At 45.6% G+C, this 22,819-nt stretch overlaps 1 protein-coding gene across 1 annotated transcript in view; it reads left to right on the forward strand.

Annotated features, from left to right (window-relative positions):
• The window catches only part of SPATC1L (spermatogenesis and centriole associated 1 like), a 270,076-nt gene extending 262,143 nt beyond the window's left edge, over positions 1–7,933 (forward strand). The window contains exon 4 of the mRNA XM_069616044.1: positions 7,467–7,933. Within this exon, the coding sequence (XP_069472145.1) occupies positions 7,467–7,790 (324 nt within the window). The 3' untranslated portion in view covers positions 7,791–7,933. The remainder of the gene's footprint in view (positions 1–7,466) is intronic.
• Positions 7,934–22,819: the final 14,886 nt, after the last annotated feature.

Here is a 22,819-nt window from a genome sequence, read left to right on the forward strand (position 1 = left end):
GTGATGAAATCGAGAGAAAGTGTATGCCAAGGTGCAGGTGGAATTTCCAAGGGTTGTAGGAGACCAGCTGGTTTTGTTCTTTTGAGATTTATTTTGTGCACACACACCACAGGAAAGGATAAAGTGAATAATGTATTTGCGCCATGTTGGCCACCAATAGTTTCTTTTTACTTTGGCTAAGGTTTTAGCAATTCCTGGATGACCTTCCATCAAAGAGTCATTATAACCAGAGATGACTTGCTCTTGTAATTCTTTGCTTGGCAGATATGATCGATCTTTGAAATATGGTAGTTTATCCTTAATTATGTGATGTTCGTTTTGTGTACTCCATTTTTGTAAGGTCTCGGGATTCATTAAGAGTTGGATCTTGTTATGGAGTTCACTTTGGGTTAATGTTGTTGTCAGGCCTAATAATTTGTCATTCGGAATGATAGCTATTGGATCTGGGGTTGTGTATACTTTCTCATCAATACCCATGCGGGATAAAGCGTCAGCTTTTCCGTTTCGGACTCCCGGTCAATATGTGATCAAGTAGTCATATTCTGCAGAGAAAAGTGCCCATCGCAGCTGACGTGAAGATTGAGATTTTGCAGTTTTAAAGTATTGAAGATTTCGATGATCAGTAATCACACTGATGGTATGTCTGGCACCTACGAGATAATGTCGCCAAGCCTTGAAAGCTGATTTGATAGCTAGAAGTTCTTTGTCCGTGATAGCATAATTGAGTTCTGGAGGCGCGAATTTGCGTGACTGAAAGGCCACAGGATGCAGCTGGCCGGTATTGAGATCCCTTTGTGAAAGAACTGCTCCCCTTGCCATGCTAGAGGTTTCCGTTTCCACCACATAAGGGAGATCTGGGTGAGGGTGACGAAGAATTGGGGCGGAAGTAAATCTTTTCTTGAGTTCTAGAAAAGCCCTTTCTGCTTCTTCTGTCCATTGGAATTTCTTATTGTTTTTTCGTAACAATGGCGTGATCGGGTGCACTATCTGAGAAAAGCCTGGGATGAATCGGCGATAAAAGTTTGCAAAGCCCAGCATGCTCTGGATTCCCTTGAACGAAGTTGGCGATGGCCAATTAAGAATGGCACCTACTTTGTGTATATCCATCCTGATCCCTTTTGGAGTGAGGCTAAAACCGAAGAATTCAACTTCGGTAACATAAAATGAACATTTTTCAAGTTTAGCATACAGTTGATGTTGACGGAGTTTTGCCAGAACTGAACGAACATGTTTGACATGATCTTGTTTTGAAGAGGAGTATACTAAGATGTCATCAATATAAACCAAAGTGCACACATCGATTAGTTCCCGTGAGACATCATTCATAAAATACTGGAATGCAGCGGGAGCATTGAAATGTCCAAAGGGTATTACCTGATATTCATACAGGCCATGCTTGGTACAAAATGCAGTTTTCAATTTGTCTCCTTCCTTAACACAAACGAGATGGTATGCTCCCCTAAGGTCCAATTTAGTGTAGATCTGGGCATCCTTAACTTGATCTACTAGTTCTGGAATTAGAGGCAGTGGATAGCGTTTTTTTACGGTGATTTGGTTCAGTGCGCTATAGTCGATGCAATTTCTCAAGTTTCAACAACTAACCTATTAAAGGTCGCTATATATGATAACAAGTCTTGGTTTCCTTGACGGAGGGACAAAGTTCATTATCCAATGCTTGTCCTTGGGTATGTCGAGCAAACAGTTTCTGCTGAAAACCTCTGAAGTCACGTAGCAGTGGATCATCCTGACTTACTAATGGCACAGACCAATCTGCAGAACTGCCACTCAGATATTTGTATTTGTATTTTATTTTTATTTTATTATTTATATAGCGCTTTACACCATGTAGTTTCCAACTGCCCCGCTGTCTATGTATGCTTCTACGGCATGCATCCGCAATGGTTTTTGATGATGGATCAAAATCACAGGTAATGCAAAGTGTGAGTTCTGTGGCTCATTCTCCTCGCTCGACAAACAGATCTCTACGCTTGCCGGGCTTGGTAGTTTTCCGTCTCCTTGTTGTTGTCTTACTTTTCTGTAGCTCCAACAGTTCTCCTCACAGGCTTTAGTGGACATTCTTTGAGGAAATGGCATGACTTTCCGCAGTATAGACGTTGCCTCCTTTTGTCTCTTTCAGCCTTAGTTAAGGGAGCCCGTACCCCTCTGATTTACATGAGTTCTACAGTGTTCTCTGCTGAACATGAGTCGATGGGCCTCATTAGGGGTTTGGCGGTAGCCATGCCCTTAATACGGGCATGGCTGCCACCAAAACGGGGTCCGGGGACCCTGAATGGGGAATTACCGGGCCATTCCGAGTTTGGAGAGCCTGGTAATTCCTCCTACAGGGAACCCGGGCCCGGACCTTCCCCATTCCCATTTGAGCCCCCATAGGGCTCAATAGGAATGGGAGCGGGAGCTAACAACGGGCCGATTGCGATCGGCCCGTTGTTAACTCCATGGTCCCCTCGCGGGACCCGATAATGATGCCTCGTAATCTTGCGTAATCTTTCGGAATGGGTTTAACGGGTCAGCCTCCATTAGCGGAACCCGTTAACCCATTCCGCAAGGGTCGTAATGAGGCCCATTGTCCTTTGACCGGACATACATGGTACGAGTGTCCAATCTCATCCGATTTACTTTTCGGTCCTGTAGTCTATGATCTCACTGAACAACAAGATTGATGAACTCTGCACAGTCTGGTGGATTAACCACTTGTGCTAGGACGTCCTTTAATTCTCCCCGTAGACCCCGGTGGAATAACAATTTTATCTTCAGGCCATCCCGTTTCAACAACTAACCTATTTAAGGTCGCTATATATGATAACAAGTCTTGGTTTCCTTGACGGAGGGACAAAAGTTCATTATCCACTGCTTGTCCTTGGGTATGTCGAGCAAACAGTTTCTCCATTTCCTGCTGAAAACCTCTAAAGTCACGTAGCAGTGGATCATCCTGACTTACTAATGGCACAGACCAATCTGCAGCACTGCCACTCAGATATTTGTATTTGTATTTTATTTGTATTTTATTATTTATATAGCGCTTTACACCAAAGCGCTTTACAGCATAACAACCAGAAACATCAAACATGGACCATAGAACATAGAATCGATAAAATATACATGATTCAAACCAGAAAAACAGCATGTGGAACAATTTGCATTTGGGGAGGAAGAGAGGAGAGGTATGCGATGGAGGAAAGGGAAAGGGAAAAGGGAGTAGGTAGAGTAGAAGGGAGGGTGGAGTTCATAGGGGAGACAGTGAGAGATAAAGGCACAGGAAGATGAGTGGGGGGAAGAAAGAAGAGGAGGAAGGGGAGAGAAGTCAGGGAGGGGGGGTGAAGAAGGAAGGATTTTAAGAAGGAACGGAAGGAGGAGTAGGTGGACATGGAGTGGATACAGAGTGGGAGGGAGTTCCAATGAAAGGGGGGCAAGGAGCTGGAAGGAGCAGAAACGAGAAGAGGCACAAGGAGGTGGGGGAACAGAAAGTAAGAAGAGGTCTGCAGAGCGTAGGGGGCGAGAGGGGGCATACAAGGAGAGAAGAGAGGAGAGGTAAGGAGGGGCAAGGTCATGAAGAGATTTAAAAACGAGACAAAGGAAGTGGAATTTAAGGTGGGAGTGGAAATGATAAAACAAAGGCAACCTGTGACTGGTCGTTAGGAAAAGCCCCGGGTCTACAAAGAAAATGAAGACTACATTGGTTCATGAACGTTGCGTACTTCTTTGGATCCCCTGCAAACCATTCTGGTGGAGCTAAAGGAATTGTTCCAGGAAGAGTTATTTTACCGGACTGGCTGGTGTTGTCACTGGCAGAACGCTTCCAGGTAAGGGGGCCTGTCCTGCCTGTGATTGGAGTAACTGTCTACTCAATTCCTCAGTATGCTCTTTAGTAACTATCATTTCTCTCCGAAGGGCGTTTGTTTCTGTTCAAAGAAAGCCCATGCAGACTAAGAACAGGAGAATGTACATGCTCATGCACACAGTGCAACATTATGTAGAAATAAGGGTTTATATGAGAATTACTGGACCAGATGAAATATAAGAATATTGAGTGAAGTGGTGAGAGTATGGCAGGAAGGTGTGTTTATATATGAATGTTTATACCATAGCAAATTATGATAAATAGGAGCTATAATGTATTTGTTATGCTCACCTGATATCCACGGGGACGCCACTCAGCCCTGGCTGGAAGATTAGCACTCTCGAACCCTCTCCCTTGATAATGTGTTGAACGTGGAGAGCGCCTTAATATTAGGTATGGTGTGCTCTCCGTCCTGCGTCTCTGTGCAGGGGCGCGTTGGAGGTGTGGGCGTTCTGTGACCTAGTTGCTTCACTGGTGCGTTGCCCCGTGTTCGGGTCCAGGCCTGCTGGGACTCCGATTTGCTTGATGAGGTAGGTACTACTGTTGTACATTCTTTTTGTTGTTATTAATGTCTCTAGTTTCTTTCCCTCAGATGAGTTGGAGAGTTTTGGGGTTGCCGTGCTGTATAGGATGAGAATCCCGGCAAGGTAAGTGAAGGCGCGATGCGCAGCACCTTCTTGCCTTTTCTTTTTGCTAAGCTGTTCCTGCGTCGCTTCCTTTGCAGGTCGTTATGATGTTCCGGGCCGCTGTGATGTTCCGAGATCAAGGAGAGACTGCACCTGGTAAGTGGTTTTCGTTGTCCTTGTGTGGCCGTGAGCGAGTGCTCACTAATAATATCTCTCTTGTCTCTTTCAGGTTGCTGCAGAGTTCTCAAGATGGATGCAGCGTCGTGATGAAGAATCCCTGGATCTCGTGTATTCAGGTGAGCAGCTGGTGGTAGTTTGAAGATGGAAGATTCAAGACCAAAGCCAGGCTGCTACTTACAGGTAAGCGCTGAATAATGGTGTTCTTCTTCTTCCAGATACAGGATTCAGCATGTGGCAGGATGCAAGAAACACTGGAGATCAGAACTGGACACGGTGAGCGTTACGCTGCTAACTGCAGAATAACGCGAAGCATGTGCTGCTGTTTGGGTGTGGCTTATATAGCCCAAGTAAAGTAGTTCCAGGTAAAGTAGTCCCAGGCCTGGCCACACCCGAAACACTAGACCGCATAGCTCAGTTCTTTAGAACTGAGCTATGTGAGTGCCTCCATGTTAACTGAAGTCCCAATCCAAATGTTGTCCTTCACATAACAGTATGAGCCTGGTGCCAAAGGCGCCCGGACTGGCTCCAAGAGAGTCCCTGATGGTGTTTTGTGGCCCTTGAGGCCACCCTGGAAGCCTGTAACCTGGCCCCAGCCGAAAGGCTGGTTTGGCCAAGATGACCAGGGGCATGAATCATGACGGTATTCCTGCAGAACCAGCATTATGTTAAGTAGGGGGGTCTAAATGTAAACCTGGCCATGCAAGAAGGGAGATTTCAGAATCTCTTGAAAGGCAAGAAGAACAATTTTGGATGAGCTCTGCCAGTATCCAGTAACCAATTCAAGAGTATTTAAGCTCCAGGCCCAGCACCAGTCTTCAGGACCTGGGAGCGGTTGAGGGACAGAATATACCACTGTGGAGCAGAGTTCTTTGCCAATCTTCACTTCTGTACAGATTAAATTTGTTATCTTTTGCAAGATAGATTTTTGGCCTTAATTCCCTAGAGGGGTGCATTTACTCTGGTATGAGCATAATCAGGGGTACCCCAATATATTCAAGGCGTAACCCTGTAAATTGGGGGTCACTTTCAAGTTATACATTCAACTATCAGAAAAATGATATGGAACAGAGTGCAATCAGTAATGCAGATGCAAGCAATACATGTTTTTGCACCTGCAGCATGTAGGAGAGTGCAATGAAGTACTTTAATTCAATTTCATACAATCAGGTTTTCTTTATATTGCAATGATTTTATCACTTTGGGGCAGTGTTTCCGTACAGGGTCTGTGGTTCCAGAGCTTCAGCATCAGCGATATATTGTCTGGCAGTTGTGATTGAAAGATGGTTTACTGTGAATGAGGGAGAAATGGAAAGTGTTCTATTTAGGGTTCGTTCTGAAGGCCTCACCAGCCGGAAATGGCTCAGAGCCCAGGTTAATCTGCAGGCCGTTACCATCTAGTATCGCTTTATCAACAGGGCATTATGGCTGTTGCCCACATGGGCACTTGTCGGGGGTGCTAAAGGTGAGGTAACTAAAGTAAAACAAAGGCCGCACAAAACATGTGATCTGTGGATTCTATTTACTTATTTATTTTTATTTATTTATTGGTCACTTGTTAGGCGCTTATACAATTAGCAAAACTGTTTTAAAGTGCCCACAGGGCAAACAGGGTGGGGACAGGGGAAGGTAGACCATGAATTACAGCAGGGATAAGTAATTGAATTAATAGTACAAACAAATAAAGAGAGTAAGGGGACGGGGAGACGAACCTACTATGCCTTGTGAGTGTTCAGAACGTGCAAGTGCAGATGGGGTTGGGGGAGGGGTGGGTGCTTTGATGCTCATGGAGAAGTGCTCAAGGTAAGTGCTAAGAGGAGAAGAATGTAAGTGCAACCACCTGTGGGTAGGGTGAGCCCAAGTAAGTGCAGCAGAAAGACAGAGGCTTGGATGAGAGATGTGGGGGTTGAAGGCCCCAAGGACAGATAAGGGCAGTCTCGCTTCTGTAAGATTAGCAGGGGAGAGAGGAGGAGAAGGAAGAGGTAAAGAGAAAGGTCTTGAGGCTTTTCCGAGAACCTAAGGAGGTCATGCTCAAGGCCACAGGAGGGAGCCAGCAGAGGAAAGTGATCGCCCACCAGCTGTCTGTTTAGCAAAGCGCTTAACACGCAGGGAGTTGGTGCCAGAGGAACGGAGGAGTCTAGAAGGAGAGTATTTGGTCAGGACATCGCATCTTCTATACACTTTGCACAGAGTGTTTGTTCCATGAAGAATATCTACTACATGGCGGTTTGGAAATCTCTACACTAAGTTGGGGCTACCATTTGGGTAGTGAATTACATGTATATAACTGCACTCGAAACAGCACTTTCTTTCTTTATACAGATACTTTGTTGATTCTGTGATTTGATCGTATTGAGATATCCTGGTCTATCCCCTGCTATTGATGTATTTCATCATGATGAATTAAGATCAATTGTAATTATAGAACTGTAAACTGTTTGCATGTAAATGATGGTTTTATGGCCTATGCCGAATAACTTGTTGAATTGAACGGAACTGATTTTATTTATGTGCAACAAAGAACTGTGGCCACCATGGAAAAGGAACCCTACGCCCTCCCACTTAACAATGCAAGGCCATTGGGTTACAGAAGCCCCGTAATCGCAGAAAGGCCTATAAAAGATTCTCGATGGCTGGTTAGGGATGAAGGATGCACCTTTTCCTTCTTCATGCCTTTTCTCCCATAGGAATGTGTGTCCCTGCCTCTGTCTTACTCTAGCTTTCCACTGCTTTCCTTCTGTGCCATTCTGTCTTTCCCGCCATCTTGTTTGCTTTCCTCTAATTTTCCCCTCCTTTTCCCGCAGTCCTGCCGGATGTCTCAAGATGGCTCCTTGGATGAAGAGAAGCGCAAAGAAATGTCCCAGCGGTACCTGTCGCTCATGTGCCAGTTGCAGATGCTGGGCTACAAGCTGGATGTGCACCCCATCTTCAGTGAGTTTCTCATAAATGCCTACGGCATCCTCAAGCAGCGAGACCTCCGGGGAAACCCTGTGTATGGCAACCATGTCTCCCTGCGCAAGTTGGTCATCAACATTATGCCTGCAAAGTTCCTGCGTGACACCCTCCTACTGCTGAACTGTCTGTGTGAGCTATCCCGAGATGACGGGAACCCACTCTTCGCCTGGTGACAGCCCCCCCTTCACACCACCATTGACCATCAACCCAGTTACCCAATGACATTGCCAACACCAGGCACAACCCGTGTGCCTGTGGCCCCAGAGACCAAATATCATGAAATGTAAAATTTTCTATGATAAAGGAGTTACTTTACAGAGTGCGCTTTATGTTTGTGGGTGCCAAGTTGCCACTGCCACCTCACTTGGCAGCGTATTCCAGGGGTGTTGCTAGGTCTGGAAAAGATCTGGTGCCACGCTAATGCTGGGACTGTTGGGACGCGGGGCTAGCTAGCCTTTTGGTTGTAGCCCCTGAGCTTCTATCCGGGGCTAGAACGAAAATACCTGGGGCTATAGCCCTCTCAGCCCCCACTAGCAACGCCTCTGAGTGTATCTATGTAGGAACCGCTATTTCAACAAACCTGCCTTTGCAGATATCCTGCACACATCAAGCAGGACTGGCTAAGGATGCATGGAAGCCCATTTAAAAATGATGTCTGGGGTCCCCTTGCCTAGAGCTGGGAAAATCCACCTGCATTTGTCAAAACACACACACACAAACACACCACTGGAGTCTTCCCTTCGACCCTTGTGCACCCTCTCCTTAAGAAACACTCTGCCAACCTGTCTTGCCCAGCTAACTATTGCCCAATATTCATCACTCCTTTCCTGGGCAATCTTCCGGAAAAGCTTGCCATCTCCCAGCTCAATCTTCACACTGAATCTGTTGGTTGTCTCCATGATCATCAGTCTGGCTTCAGAGCTGCCAGAACCACGGAAACTGCTCTCCTGAACATCCATGAAGACCTGCTCTCCAACCTTGATTCCAACACCCCCTGTGTCCTCATCTTACTTGATCTCTCTTCCGCCTTTGACACGGTCAACCATGCCATCCTGCTCAACCGTCTCTGTGATAACCTGGGGATCACCGGTCAGGCCCTGGTGTGACTGACTTCTTTCCTCTCTGATCGACCCTCCCAAGTTCAACTTGGGTCCTTCCTCTCCTCTATCTCTATTTCTACCTGTGGTGTTCCTCCTCTCTCCCTGACTGTTCAACCAATACCTGCCACTTCTTAACGCGCTCTGACCCAACTTACAGTGCTATCCGGATGAGTCCCAGCTCATTTTCAGGCTACCCTCAGCCACCTCTTCTCCCTCTCTCATCTCTGACTGTCTGTCAACCATCCAGGAGTGGTGTGCCGCCAATGATCTCTGCCTTAATGCCAGTAAGACAGAGATTCTCCTCATTGGCACACCCGCTCCCTCCTTTCCTGTCACTCTCTGGCCGGCCTCTCTTGGCCCTGCTCCCACCTGTGACGCTTCGACTCCACACTCTCCTTCTTTCCTCACATCTCTGAAGTCTCTAAGAAGTCACACTACCAGCTGCACTTCCTCAGAGGTATTCTTCCTTTCCTCTCCTTCACCCAGAAGCTCACTGTCTCCAGAGCTCTGGTTCTCTCTAGGCTGGACTATTGCAACAGCCTCTTTCTAAATCTGCCTGCTTCTACTCTCCGCCCTCTGCAACTCATCCAGAACAGGACTGCGAGACTTGTCCTTGGCCTCAAGCCCAGGGATCGTATCTCTCCAGGACTGAAATCTCTGCACTGGCTCCCAGTGGCTGCAAAGATTAATTTGCAAAACCCTCTGCATTGTCCATAAGGCCTTCTTGTGCCCGGCGCCTCAATACCTTCAACTCTCTCTTCTTAAATATCTTCCTTCTGGAGCTCTTCGCTCATCCGTTTTCAACTCCCTCAGGGTCAGTTGCTTCTCCAAGCAACGAGTTGGTGGTAGATCTCTTTCTTCGGCTGGGGCCTCCCTCTGAAACAGCCTCCCTGCTTCCCTGAAACTTGAGGAGAATCATATCCGGTTCCGGAAGCACCTCAAAACCTTTCTCTTTGCTTCTGCTTTTTCTCCTCCTCTCCCCTGCTGACTTCATGGCTGAAACTGCACTTGTTACCTGGTTACCCTCTGATCTCAGGCCCAGGTCCCCTACCCCGCCTGTCGCACTCCTGCACTGCCTTCCTGGCAACCCCTGCACTTGGGGACTGTTTACTGTATCCCTACAGGCCCACTACCAGCAATTGACACCTGATGTCTGCACTTACCATTGCACTTGCCACCTGCTGGCCGTATTTTTACTTTTGTCATACACCTTCCCTTCGCATGCACTTGCGCGATCTGAGTGACACCTGGCCTAGTAGGATCTTTGTCTGTCTTCCCTCTGTTCCCCCTCCCTTGCCTCGTCGTGCCTTGAAACACTTGTGTATAGAAGCAGTATAAATGCCATATCATATCATATCATATATATCACAGACGCGCAGGCACGCAATTGGAAGAATTCTAGAAAAGGTATGTGTTCTGTGTCTCCTGCTTCTTATATTTCACAACAAAGAGGAGCAACACAGCTGCAGACCAAGTGTGTCAAGAGAAGGTAAGAAATATGCAGAAGGGATCGGTCTGCAAAAGGAGGCCAAGGGAAAAGATGGAGACCCTAAGTGAGGGGTGTGTGTGTCACTAGAAAGCAAAGCATGTGCAGACAAAAGGGAGCAATTGTAGTGAAGTGCCAAGGGCAAAGCTGGAGACCATACTGGGACGGTGTGTCAAGAGAAGGCAGGAAATATGCAGATGAATGGTTCAGCAATAGACAGGCAAGGGCAAAGTTGGGACCCATGAAGGCCACATGTGTCTGTCACAAGAAGGCAGAAAATGACCAGGTACCCAAAAGGAGCCCACATTGTCAAAACATATGGCATTTCGTAACTTTTTGAGCCTGCTTCAAAACAACACAAACACAATATTTTCAAACTCATCCCAAATCATACCAGATGTATTAAGGTACATCAGCCAACCACATCTTACTCCAGAAAGTCAGCCCCACTCCCTCCCTCTCCCTGTAGTGCAGATAGCTGTTCATGGGTGAGTCGGTACCTTCCTGGCTCCAGGAATAGGATAATTCCCATCTTGTGCTTATGGTAATCCCTGACAGCACCTCTCTATCTGCAAGGAAAGCCTTTCAAATGAGAACACTTTTTTAGGTTTCATTGTGGAGCTTTCACACAAAGCTTTCATTAACCAGCAGGTGGCCAGAGATGCTCCACATTAGAGACTACATTCTTATTGACTGCACATTCTATACCCCAACCCACGCACCATTTATTTTACTGTCAGCATGCTTCTCTTCACCTACCTTCAGCCGTGGCACCCCATTTAGGCCACGGGATGGCGCACCTAGCTTCCGTGAGGGCACTCCGAGGAATCCACAGTCTACCTTTTTTCTTTCATGCTCCTCATTCATTGTGAAGAACCCCCTGCAGCGGTTTAGCATCTTTCTGAATCTAAAGTTGTGGTGCTGCCTCGGCACCAGGAGAGTGGGGACAGTGGGGAATTTCATTTAGTCTGTGGCTTTGCGCATTATGTGAGAATGCTTCTGGCTGAAACACCTGGGTATACCTCTGGAAGAGGTAACCATAAATTCTGACCGCCTCTTCAATCATCCTGACAAACACATGAGGAACGTTATTTGCTACCCCAGGAGGCATTGCTCCAATGGGTACAAGTCCCACAAGGCCACTGAGCACAGCACATGAGCAGGCTAGAAAGAGGTTAAGGATAGCTCTCAGCTTGCAATGCCACCTACTAATGAAGGTGAAATGGGTGCCAGAGGCCCTCATATGTCAGGCAGCCCTTTCTCTAAACTAAACATTCTTGCCTCCCATAACCTTTTGCATGTAGCTTATGGTAATGAACGGAGTCTCCAGGCTGTCATCTTCCTTCATCTGCCATTTACCAGATCCTTGTTGCATACAAGGTACAATGTATCTATGAGACAGAGAGAGAGACAGAGAGAGAGAGAGAGAGAGAGAGAGAGAGAGAGAGGTCAACAGCAGGAATGTAGGGTGAACACCAGGTAGTTTTGCCTTGTAGGGCCAACTCCCCTCTTCCCTATGCCTAATTGGCTCCCTCTAAAATCTCCAACCACCTTACTCTACACACAGAAATTCCCCATAGATGGCTGTCACATGCCCAGTCTTTAGATAATCATCACTAATGGAACTATGACTAAGCTCTCCTCTTGAGTCCTATTACACCTCCTCACAACAGTAAGTAACCCCACCCAAACACTTCACCCTATCATTCCTTGGGTTCTTCCCTTCGCATAATATATTCACAAGTTTCTTTAACAAATCCATAGAAGGTGATTGTCACTCAGGAGTTAGGTACTTCAGATCTGCGCTCAGCAAAACCAAAGGCTTTGCATCCACCTCTCTCGCTGTCCCATTAACAAACCTTCACACTTTTCTTACAGAGCCAAGTGCAACAAACCAACAAAAATGGCATGCTAGTATAATGTGGACCACTTTACAATACATTACAGGTCTCTTGAATCAATATAATGCTAAAAGTGTGTGTGTGGTTTGTTTCCTTGCAGAGGTGCTGCAGTATCCCAATAAGACAATTCTGGAGGGTTTCTACTAGTCTTATGGGATTTGGCAACAGCTTTAATTTGTTGTCTTTCAAACCATCTTAGTCTGTGTGAATTTTGGACCTTAACCCCTGCCTATTCTGAGTGGCTTGACACTGATACCCCTCTTTTCAGAGGGGCTCTGATGTCTTCAAAATATTGGGGGCTCTGGCCTTGGTATCCTCCTACTTATTTTAGAAGGCTTTGCTTATATAATAATGGGGTATGAGGGTTTCAGACACTTTAGCTTTATTGGCCTATGGACTTCAACTCAAATACTCTGTGCCACACTGAAGGGGTTCAATAAGATGATCTGAGACAAGATGTAAGGTCAAAGACACAAGACTTACTGTAAACCAAGAACATTTGGGGTTGGAGGAAAGGCAAATGCAAAATTGATGCATCCATTTTTTGCAATGAATGTGGAGACTAGGCAACCAAACAAGTGCAGGCACTGCTCAGACATGCCATTCTCTTTCCATTTCAATGTTCTATAACAGGTTGTGATAAGGATGGACTAATCACAGTCTTTCACAGTCATTAGTCATATGGTTTCCTGAGAACCCTTGTTGTACCAACGTCTCTTACAATACTCAGGACCTTGTATCTAGATGCCATCCAGCCATCAGAAAGTCTCTTGCAAAAGGTGGACAGTCTTGGGTCGTAGTTGTCCATTTGCTGCTGGTAGTCTAGTTCTTCCTAGTCCACTACGGGTAGATTTTCAGGCTATCATCATTATAGCCCTCCGCCAAGGGCAATGCCGCTAGAATTTTTCGAGGCACAGGTGTGATTCTCTCAACGGTCTTATCCTGTGAACTTGGTCATTGAAGAACCCACCGGCTTTCTCTCAAGGGTTCTCAACCCAGGCGCAAACCTTTGCAGCCCCTTCTTGGTCTCAGGTTCCAAGGGAGCACTACGTTTGCACCCCTAGCTCATGACTTGTGGAAGTCTTCTTTATTCTCTTCGGTGGGCTTGCCAATGCACAAGTCTGGAGTATGGCTCCTGGCTAGCCTGCTTTTCTGCTTCGTTATTTCTTTTCTGCTGGCAAACGTTCTTTAGTATCGTTGGTGATCTTGCCAAACCCACCAAATCTGGATTAGGGCTCCTGGCTCACCTGTCTCTTAGCTCTTATCTATCGACTTCTGTGCGGTCTGTATTCTTAGGCACTTTCAATCTCCAGCCTCAGGACCACAAGACTCTCAACCGTCTCAGTCTAGTGATCATGTCTTCTCTACAATGAGTGCCCAACTGGTTCTTCCTTCTACCCCTAGCCACTGACTCTTCTCTCTTAGCTGGTTAGTTAGCAGAGGCAAGCTAAGTGCTTGTTTCTAACGTCTGTGCGCCGCTTGCTGGTGCAGGTTCGAATCCTGGCAGGGCCAACTCCGCCTTTCATTCTTCTGAGGTCAATAAATTGAGTACCACACCGTGGGATAATAATATCAACGGTTATTTCAGTGCTCAGGCACCTACGGGGTACGTAGTGCTATATAAATGCCTATTCATTTTATTATATCTGGTCTTGGCCATTTCTGCATGCTCTTTCTGGACTTAATGAACAACACATCTTTCTCCCTCCTCCTCAATCTGCTGCTGACGGTACTGACCTTCTCCGCTTCCTCCAACCCTCCTCTTTTATCTTGTTTTCCTCCTTCCTTCCTCCTTCTGGTCTTTCCTGTCTTCAGCACCTTCCTCTCTGGCTCTTGCCGACTTCTGCCTCTTTGCTCGCTCTCCAACTCTACTGTGTCACCTCTCTTCCAAACTCCCTCCCCTTTTTATAACTTGTTCCTTCAGATAAGGAGGGAAACTGTTTGAACAAAGGTACCTGCGTGGGATAATTAGTCAGGATTGTATTGTATTCATTATTTATATATCGCCCTTTCCCCATTTGTATGGCATCAATGCGCTCCGTTGTTGGAACGTCCTTGGTGACCGTAGTCCATGTATAGGACATTCTAAGAGTTTAAATTAAAATATGCTTGTGTGGATTTCTGCCAGGTTAGGAGTTAGGTGGGCTGGCTAGACTCCAGTAAGTAGCCTCGATGTCAGGCACGTGGGTGGGTGGGTGGTTGCTGTTGGTGGTTTAGGATAGAGTGCTAGTGTTGATGATTCGCTGTGTGCCCAGCTAGACTGAATTATTTTTCGTTGGTTGTCACTGTATACTAATTGCAGAGGTGTTGAGGAACGTCAGGAATTTCATTGTGGACGGCTATTTGTGCTTCTAGACCGGAATAGCATAGCCACAGCTGCCTTCTAGGGTGCATTGATGGGTGTAAGGTATACATACCGTATGCTTGGGTGGAGTCCGACTGCAGTGTTCTTTTTCTTGGTCCAATGTGATTGGCTTGTCTCGCTCTTCGTGGTCTCCCTGGAACGAAAGTCTGAACAGTGGGAGTAGGGCCCGGAAGGAAGAAGGGGCAGGGGTTGTGTACCTTGGGGTTCTGGAGGGTTGGTGCAGGGCTGCGAGGTGAAGTTGATGGTGTCTCTCGACAGGCTTACTGCTGCGCCAGCGTGCGGCTCCGATTTGGCCAGTGTGGGAAGGATACATCAGATTAAGTGTCTGAGTAGAAGGGGCACGTCCAACTAGGGTACAATACTAGATGTGTATTTAGCTGGCCTTCGGGTACCTGGTCTGGGCAGTAGGAGTGGGTTTTGTGACACCCGGATAGAGAGGGGGGATGCACACCTAAAAGGGGATACCACAGTAGAAGTAAAACATAGTAGCACCTGGATTCGGGACACCTGAATAGAGGGAGAGAGGCCTAAATGGGGATACAACAGTAGACAGTAAAATACAGTAGCACCTAGATTTGGGATACCTGCATAGCGAGAGAAACGTCTAAATGGTGTTTGCAACAGTATACAGTAAACTGTAGTAAAAACCTGGATTTGGGACACCTGGATAGAGGGAGAGATGCCTACATGGGGACAAAACAGTAGACAGTAAAATGCAGTAGTAGCTAGATTTGGGACAACTGGATAGCAGGAGAAATGCCTAAATGGGGGTTTGCGACATTAGAAAGTAAAATGCAGTAACACCTGGATTTGGGACACCTGTATAGAGGGAGAAATGCCGAAGTGGGGATACGCGCCTTGAAACACTTGTGTATTGGTGCGTTATATATGCCATATCACATCATATCATACAACAGGAGAAAGTAAAATGCAGTGGCACCTAGATTTGGGACACCTGGATAGAGGGAGAAACGCCTAAGTGGGGATCCAACAGTAGACCGTAAAATACAGTAGCACCTAGATTTGGGACCCTGGAAAGATGGTGAAACACCTAGATTGGGGAATAGCAATGCAGGCAGTAGCTACAATGTTTGGGTTACTGGGTGGAGGGGTAAATGCCTTTGCTGCAAGTATAACAGTGGACACTTTGCCTAGATGTGACTGTCCAGACCTTCGACCTGACCCAATCTGTCTGAACGCGAGATAATGCTGACTAACACAATTGTCAGATCGCCATACCGCTCCTGGTCCCTGTATGACTAATGGCGATCATTCCACCAATGACATCATGGCACCTCATACATTGTGCGTGCACTTCGTCAACCAAGACATGGCGCCTCCTGCATCAGGCCAACCAACTTGATCTTGCCAACCAAGGCAGGATGTGGCGCAGCTCACGCAGTGTTTCCTTCTGGGGGAGGAGCTCTCTCACACCCGGCCATGAAAACAGTCGGAAGAAAACAATGCACCACGTTGCAACTTCTCAGTTGCCGGTAACACTCCTTTCTCTTCCTGTGCTGCTCCGTGCTGGTCCTTGTTCTTGCTTCTGTACCTTTCTCCCCACTGTGACTTCATACCTTAGCAGTACCCATTCTGCTATCCTCCTTGCCAATTGGTTCTGTTCTTGTACATTGCTTTTGCTTGTGTACTATCTACTGAGGCCTTCGTAACCTGCTATAATTCGTGGGCTCATGGTTCTCGTAGCCTAGGTTGGCACTACTAAATTGCTACCAATACTGGACGGCTACTTTGCACCAAGGTTTTTTTTTAACTCCAATTGGAGTTTTTCCTTGGGTTTTTTCCTTCTCTTTTGCCAGGCTGGTCTTTCCCATTAAGACAACCCTGGCATAGGGTGAAGAGAGACCTTATTTTCATCGCAGAAAGACTTCTGCCAATATTCGGCTAATCAAAAGACTAAAAACAATGTACCTAGATGCGAGATATGGCTAACTAACACAAGCTACCTAAATGCAAGATATGGCTGACTAACACAATCGACCTGGATGTGACACACGGCTGACTAACAATCTACCTAGACGCGAGATATTGCTAAATGACACAGTTGGCTTAGGCGTTGGATATGGCGAACATACGAATGCGCAACAAACTGCAGGCTTTTAGATAATATAAGAATATGATTATAAGGGGGGCAGGACAGACTAATGGGGAGCAGTGATTGCTGGTCTTCCGGTCCAGACCGAGCCTATCTTGTCAGTCGCTGCTGGTTGACTGCTGCAGGCACCACAGGCTAACACGGGCCAACCCAGTCTGTAGCTGCTTCTTTGGGGGCTGCCCTTTGCCTTGGGGTCCCTAGCCGCAGGGGCTGCATGGTCAGTGGGCTGCCTTGGTGAGTTGTGTGATATGGGCCCAAGTGGTGGACTGGGAGGCGGGCAAGAGTGGGAGTGAAGGAAGAAGGCTGGGAGTGGAGGAGGACTTTGCAGGCCATGAGGCGGCCGCTAAATTGCGGAAGAACAAAAATAACAAATTAGCCAAAAAAATGCTTTGCCGGAGTGGAACACACACAGTGCTATGAAATGCCTAATCAGGAGGCTGCATCGGTTGAAAATGTAGCTGCAAGAGTTCTTCTTCCTGATGCATCACACAGGTGCTACAAACAACTGGGCCCAAAGGCCAGTCACCATACGGGGACGGCTGGGAGGCAGGCAGAGCACGGAGAGGGAGAGAAGGAAGATGGCTGGCGGTGGAGGAGGGGGGCTTTGCAGGCCTCGAGGTGGCCAAACAATTGCAGAATAAAGAAAAACAATTACAAATGTAACCAAAACAAATGCTTTTCAGGGGCGGAGCACACACAGTGCTATGAAATACCTAATTAGGAGGCTGCCTGGGTCGAAAATGCAGCTCTGAGAGTTCTGCTTCCTGATGTCCCACACAAGTGCTACAAATAACTGGGCTCAAGGGCCAATCGCCATACAGGGCGGGCTGAGAGGCGGGCAAGTGAGAATGAGAGAAGAAAGAGGGCTACGGGTCGAGGAGGGGGGTTTTGCAGGCGGTGAGGTGGTCAAAAGAAATTCCAGAATGAAGAAAACAATTTCACATTAGTCACAACAAATGCTTCACAGGGGCGGAGAACACACAGTGCTATGAAATACCTAATCAGGAGGCTGCTTGGGTCAGGAAATGCAGCTTCAGAAGTAAATAACCTTGTTTTACTTTTAAGAATGGCATTACACAATTCACAGGTAAGTCAGAACTTTAGAACACTTGTAACGTATACTATTTCGGAGATACAGTTCCAACACTAACACCTTCCGCAAGTAAGTACTTTAAAGAGGGACTCTAGTGGTCTAGGAGTCAATAGACAGGTCAGGGTGAGGCTCAGATCCAGTAAAGTCAGGGATCCAGAGGATATCTCCTTCAACTAAGTACAGACTTCAAAGTTAGTAGAAAGTGGTCAGGGACTTTGTAGAAGACTCTCTAGATGTGTTCCAGTGTTAGGCCTGGGTGAATAGTATGGGTAAACTGCCAAACACAAATCATCCACTTAGCCACACAGGAGTGACAGAAGACTTTAGGTAAGTATTACCCAAGTCAATACATTACCTCAGCAGTGAAGAAGAGCGTGCAGACTGGCACCTTCACGATGCAGCAGCCCAGGACCCAGACCATGGATTCTTGGTTTTGGGGAAGAAAGAATGGACACTGGATGGGAACTTGCAGCATTCGACAGAAAAGGCTACTGTTCGATAAGGTTTTCACATTCAAGACAAATCCTCCCAATCTGTGTCAACCCCAGAAGCCTCCACTTGGACCTGGTAACCACCCCACCTGTCCCCAGGTGAAAGGGAATCAGGAATTGTTTTGTGGAGTTCAGCCCCGTCCCCAGCACTATGCTACTGTACGAGTACAAAGTATCAATCGGCAGCCCGTGCCTCAGTGGGGCATAATTAAGAAAGGATTTTGACATCCTGTCAAGGAGAATGTCTGATTACATATTTTTTCTCTCAGTGTTCTATCTCCTACTCACATCCATCTTTGGCTGCCAAGCCACCTCTACCAGGTGTTTGAGTTTGTCATAGGCATTAATTTGCACTCCACTTCCTGGGACGCAACTCCTTTCCGGTCATTTTTCCTTGTCTCTATCTTTTGACTGTGGGCCCTGATTGCAAACCACAGTTGAATGTGCCCTGAACTTGCATATGAATACTGTGCGTCTTCATGTGTTGGGTTTGCATTGCTGCCATTGACCTAGATGTTGGGAGTGGAGGAGATGCTCTTGGGGATCCTCTGTATATTCTCTCTGGGGTTGACAACACAGAGTATGTGGTCTCCCTGGGCCTACAGGGTCCTTGTCACCCCCCTTCCCAACCTCGCCAAAGGGACTTTCTCTAACCTCCTAGTATGAGAGGCCTTGATTGCGGCACCTATCAGAGGGAGGGCTCTAATTGCACTTTTGTTTCTGCACTTCCACAATCCGAATGATACAAGGCCTAGTAGGATTGTTGTCCTGTCTTCTCTTTGTCTCCCCCTTCCTGTCTTGTGGTGCCTAGAAACACTTGTGTAAAGCCGCATAATAAAACCAAATCAATCAATCAATTCTTTCAACTTCTTACTATGTTGGGTTTTGACTTTGAGTTGTGTCACTCCTTGCCCGAAAAGGTGCTGACACACTGGGCACTGACAATCTCTTGGACTGAGAGGATTCAACGCTTCAGACCCCTCAATGAAAAGTGAGTTTTTCTTACTTGAAGAGACCATCTTCGATGGGGCTGATATTGAGATCCTTCTATTCTGATCTCTGACACTGAAATCTGAGATGCTCTTTCTCAAGCACAAAGACCCTCCCTGTATAAGGCAAAAGACTTTGGGGCTCCCATGCCTGAGAGACTCTGACTCTGAGACACTCTTTGTTTATAATGGTGCTGACACAGAGACCATACTAGTCTGAGGGTACAGGCTATCAGGCCCTCCTGATTTCAGTATCTGATCCATCCAACGTAGCTGAAAAGGTAATATATTTGACACTAACCCTAAACTAGAAAAATCAAAATGCACTTTTGCTTTTCATGCTTAAAGGTCAGGAAATGTCTGTTCCTAAGGCTTCTGCTTGCAGATATTAAGTTAACCTGGGGCAGGAGAGAGTATTTCATCCAGTACTGCATTTCATTTTTGCAATCTGACATCTATAATCTATAGTTTGCAGACTGAAGACTGGAAGCAGTATCCATACCTACACAGGGCAGCTTGAGATCTATGCTTGCTTCTGACTTGATTCCAGTGCAACATTAATCTATAAAGGATTTCATGGGTGTGCTAGCTGTGTGGTGCATGGGTTATAATAGAGAAAACAGATTTTCGGATTAACATTGCAATGTGTGATTCCCCTGGTTTCATTAGTGAGGTTGCATAACACGAGCCACACCTTGAGTTTAGTTAATCTCCAAGCATATTCACTGCCCTACACTACAGAAATGAAGCAGGATGAAACATGTCCGGAATTATTGGACTAGAACACCAAGGGTTAATTTTACTTCTACCTTAATCAAGGTTAAATTTCAATTCTTACCGAGAATTACAAGATTATTGTAACACTCAATCACGGTCTATAGAGGAAGTGGTTTTACAAAACATATTTTAATATGCACAAACATTTCATCTGGCTATTGAAGCAGTAAAGACAATTCTTCAGTGTATAAATGATTCTTTTCAACATCAAAAAAAGTGTCCATTAAATCATTTCTAAAAGTTAAAATACAGTACCAAGTGTATAAATCACAAACGAGTGAATACATAAGGCATTTTACATTAGATAATGCCTTTTCAGTGGATTGTTCTAGTGCTGTATCTGTACACCAGTGTATAAGTATTTTAATGGCCACTATAGTGCCAGCATATAGAAAAAAACCCCAAACACTTGTACTATTATCACACAATATTAAAGTACCACAGGCGCCTCACAAGAGGGGTCCTGTTTAACACCTAAAACCTATTATATAGACAACATACACAATATGATGTCAACTATGTATAACACAGTCTATGTCAGCAATTTATTGCATAGATCTAAAAAACATGAGACCTGCTCATGCTAAATCAGGGTCGACCGGTTTCATAACCGTAACTTATTGTGGTCATCTTCATCAGGACTTTTAATTGAGAAGGTCTTGACTGCCTGTCTAGGGTCGCTGTCTTGCACCCCTCCGTGTGTGTTTCTATTCCTATAGATTATAGTTCAAAGGAAACAAAAAAAGGGGGATGGTCTTAATATGTGCCATTCAAACTTCTACGAGTCTATACTGCTATGCATATATTGCTTTTAAATTGTATTCAAGAATATCATTAGGCTTTCTTACTACTGGACAAATGATTGTGTCCAAGACATGTGCCTATTATTACATTTAACATCAAAGGGAGGGGGGGGGAGGGAAGGGGAAGGGGTAGGTGGGGGTTGGTTGTGTACAAACATGCACGGGAACATCTCCACATTCTAATCATTTGGTTGTGAATGGAGGTGAGAAAAGGGGGGGGGGGCTCCCCGTGGTGAAATGACCTTATAGCCCATATCAATCTGTGCGTTAACTTACCGCACTTAGCTGAAGAGCGTCACTGCTCTTGGGTGTCTAGGGACTAAACGCTTCCTGACGTGGAAGTACTCGATGTCATGCTCTAAGGTTATAGAGTAGACTCATGTACACCCTATAAAAATACATGATGCTTTTATTTACGAAATTTTAACTCAAAAAACGGCCGTTTTTTTAAAAAAACAGCCGTTTTTTTAAAAAGACAATGCAAGACTTATAAAATGCTGTCTCTTACCTTGCTAGCTCTGTTGAGTGTCTGTATCAATGCTTTAATGCAACTGCACCAAAAATCGTGGGCTAGAAATTGCTTTTACACTCTGCACCTGCCAAGCTAGTACCTACATAGGAAAACGACGCTCTTCGGGCCATGGAAAACTCTATGCCCGGTCGGCCATTTTAGTGCAGGAAAAACGAAGAGGCCATATTGAGTCAGGCTTCAGAGATGTATGTGTCCGAGGGCCTCCCAGTATAAGAGGTTCCTTCTAATGGCAATCGCTATGATTTTTACAAGTGAAACAAATGGATACAAGTCCATTGTTGTAAAACAATGAATTAATGTATTAATATATTACTATATGAGTAAAAACATTTTTAGTAAAAATTTAACTTTTTGAATTTAAGCGCTCTCACCGCTGGTGGCATATCGTGCTGAAAAACTACTACATCAGCATGATGTTATATGCGCCGTTATTACTAAAGCGGGGGGGGAGAGGAAAAGAAGGGGGGGGCCGAGGGAAGGGAGGGGAAGGGGGGGGAAAGGGGGGGAGGGGAGAAAAAAGAAGGAGAGGCATCTGAATATGGCCCGTGATCTCTCTACTCATATTTTCAATGTCCTAAAGTGGTGTCTAATGTACTATTTATTCATTTTGGTACTGTATCTTTCAAAAGAAGTCCAGCATTGTGCAATCATATTATTTTCCTTCCCATAAATAAGACTGTTCAAAAATGAAGACAAAAAGGAAAAAAAGCACTTTTTCAATTTCAATCTCAAGTATAAACACAAAACTCCAATAATCTACAGACTGCTGATACCTATTGATGGACACTGGCAATACATGTGATACATTGTTTTTTCATGACTAGCAGACACATTTATACTTTCTAAAACAGGATACCCAGGCTCAATGACATAGTCAGACTCAACAGTGTGGCATGTTCCTAAATACAAATGTATGTTCAAAATATTATTTTCTACATCATACATTAATTGAGATCATGTCTCACAGGTTTCCTATATTTTTGACTTCCAGATAGTTATGGGTGCTGTCTACAAGGTGGATAGAACTAAATGCATTCAATCCTTAGTTTTGCCGTAATAAGGGCTCTGTGATGTATAATGCTTTTAGGTGGGAAGGACAGCTAGCTCATTCCACTGGATGAATTCATTGAGTCCTTTCTTATGGGTATTGAGCCTAAATATCCAGTTTTGCTCTCTCCTAAAGAGTATATTCTGGAAATTACCACCCCGTTTGGGAATATTGATTTTTTCAATTATTGTCCATTTAAATGATTCCGGGCTATGTCCTTTTGTGATAAAATGATTTACCATGGGCGCTGTCAACTTTTTAGTCCTTAGGCACGAGCGATGTTCAATCATGCGCTTCTTAATGGGTCTCATAGTCATCCCTACATATTTAAGATTGCAGGGGCATTTGATGAGGTAGATCACTCCCGCGGTGTTACAATTGGTAAGTTGTCGTTGTATCCAAGGAGTGCGGAGCCCCACATCTATTTCTTTTGTGCGCTCGGTTTGTGAGCACATTGAACAAGAGCCACATGGGGAGTGTCCTGTAGGAGCTGTACTTTGCCAT

The sequence above is a fragment of the Ambystoma mexicanum genome, chromosome 9 (genome assembly GCF_040938575.1).
Source record: "Ambystoma mexicanum isolate Mex_15411 chromosome 9, UKY_AmexF1_1, whole genome shotgun sequence".
Lineage (NCBI taxonomy): Eukaryota > Metazoa > Chordata > Amphibia > Caudata > Ambystomatidae > Ambystoma > Ambystoma mexicanum.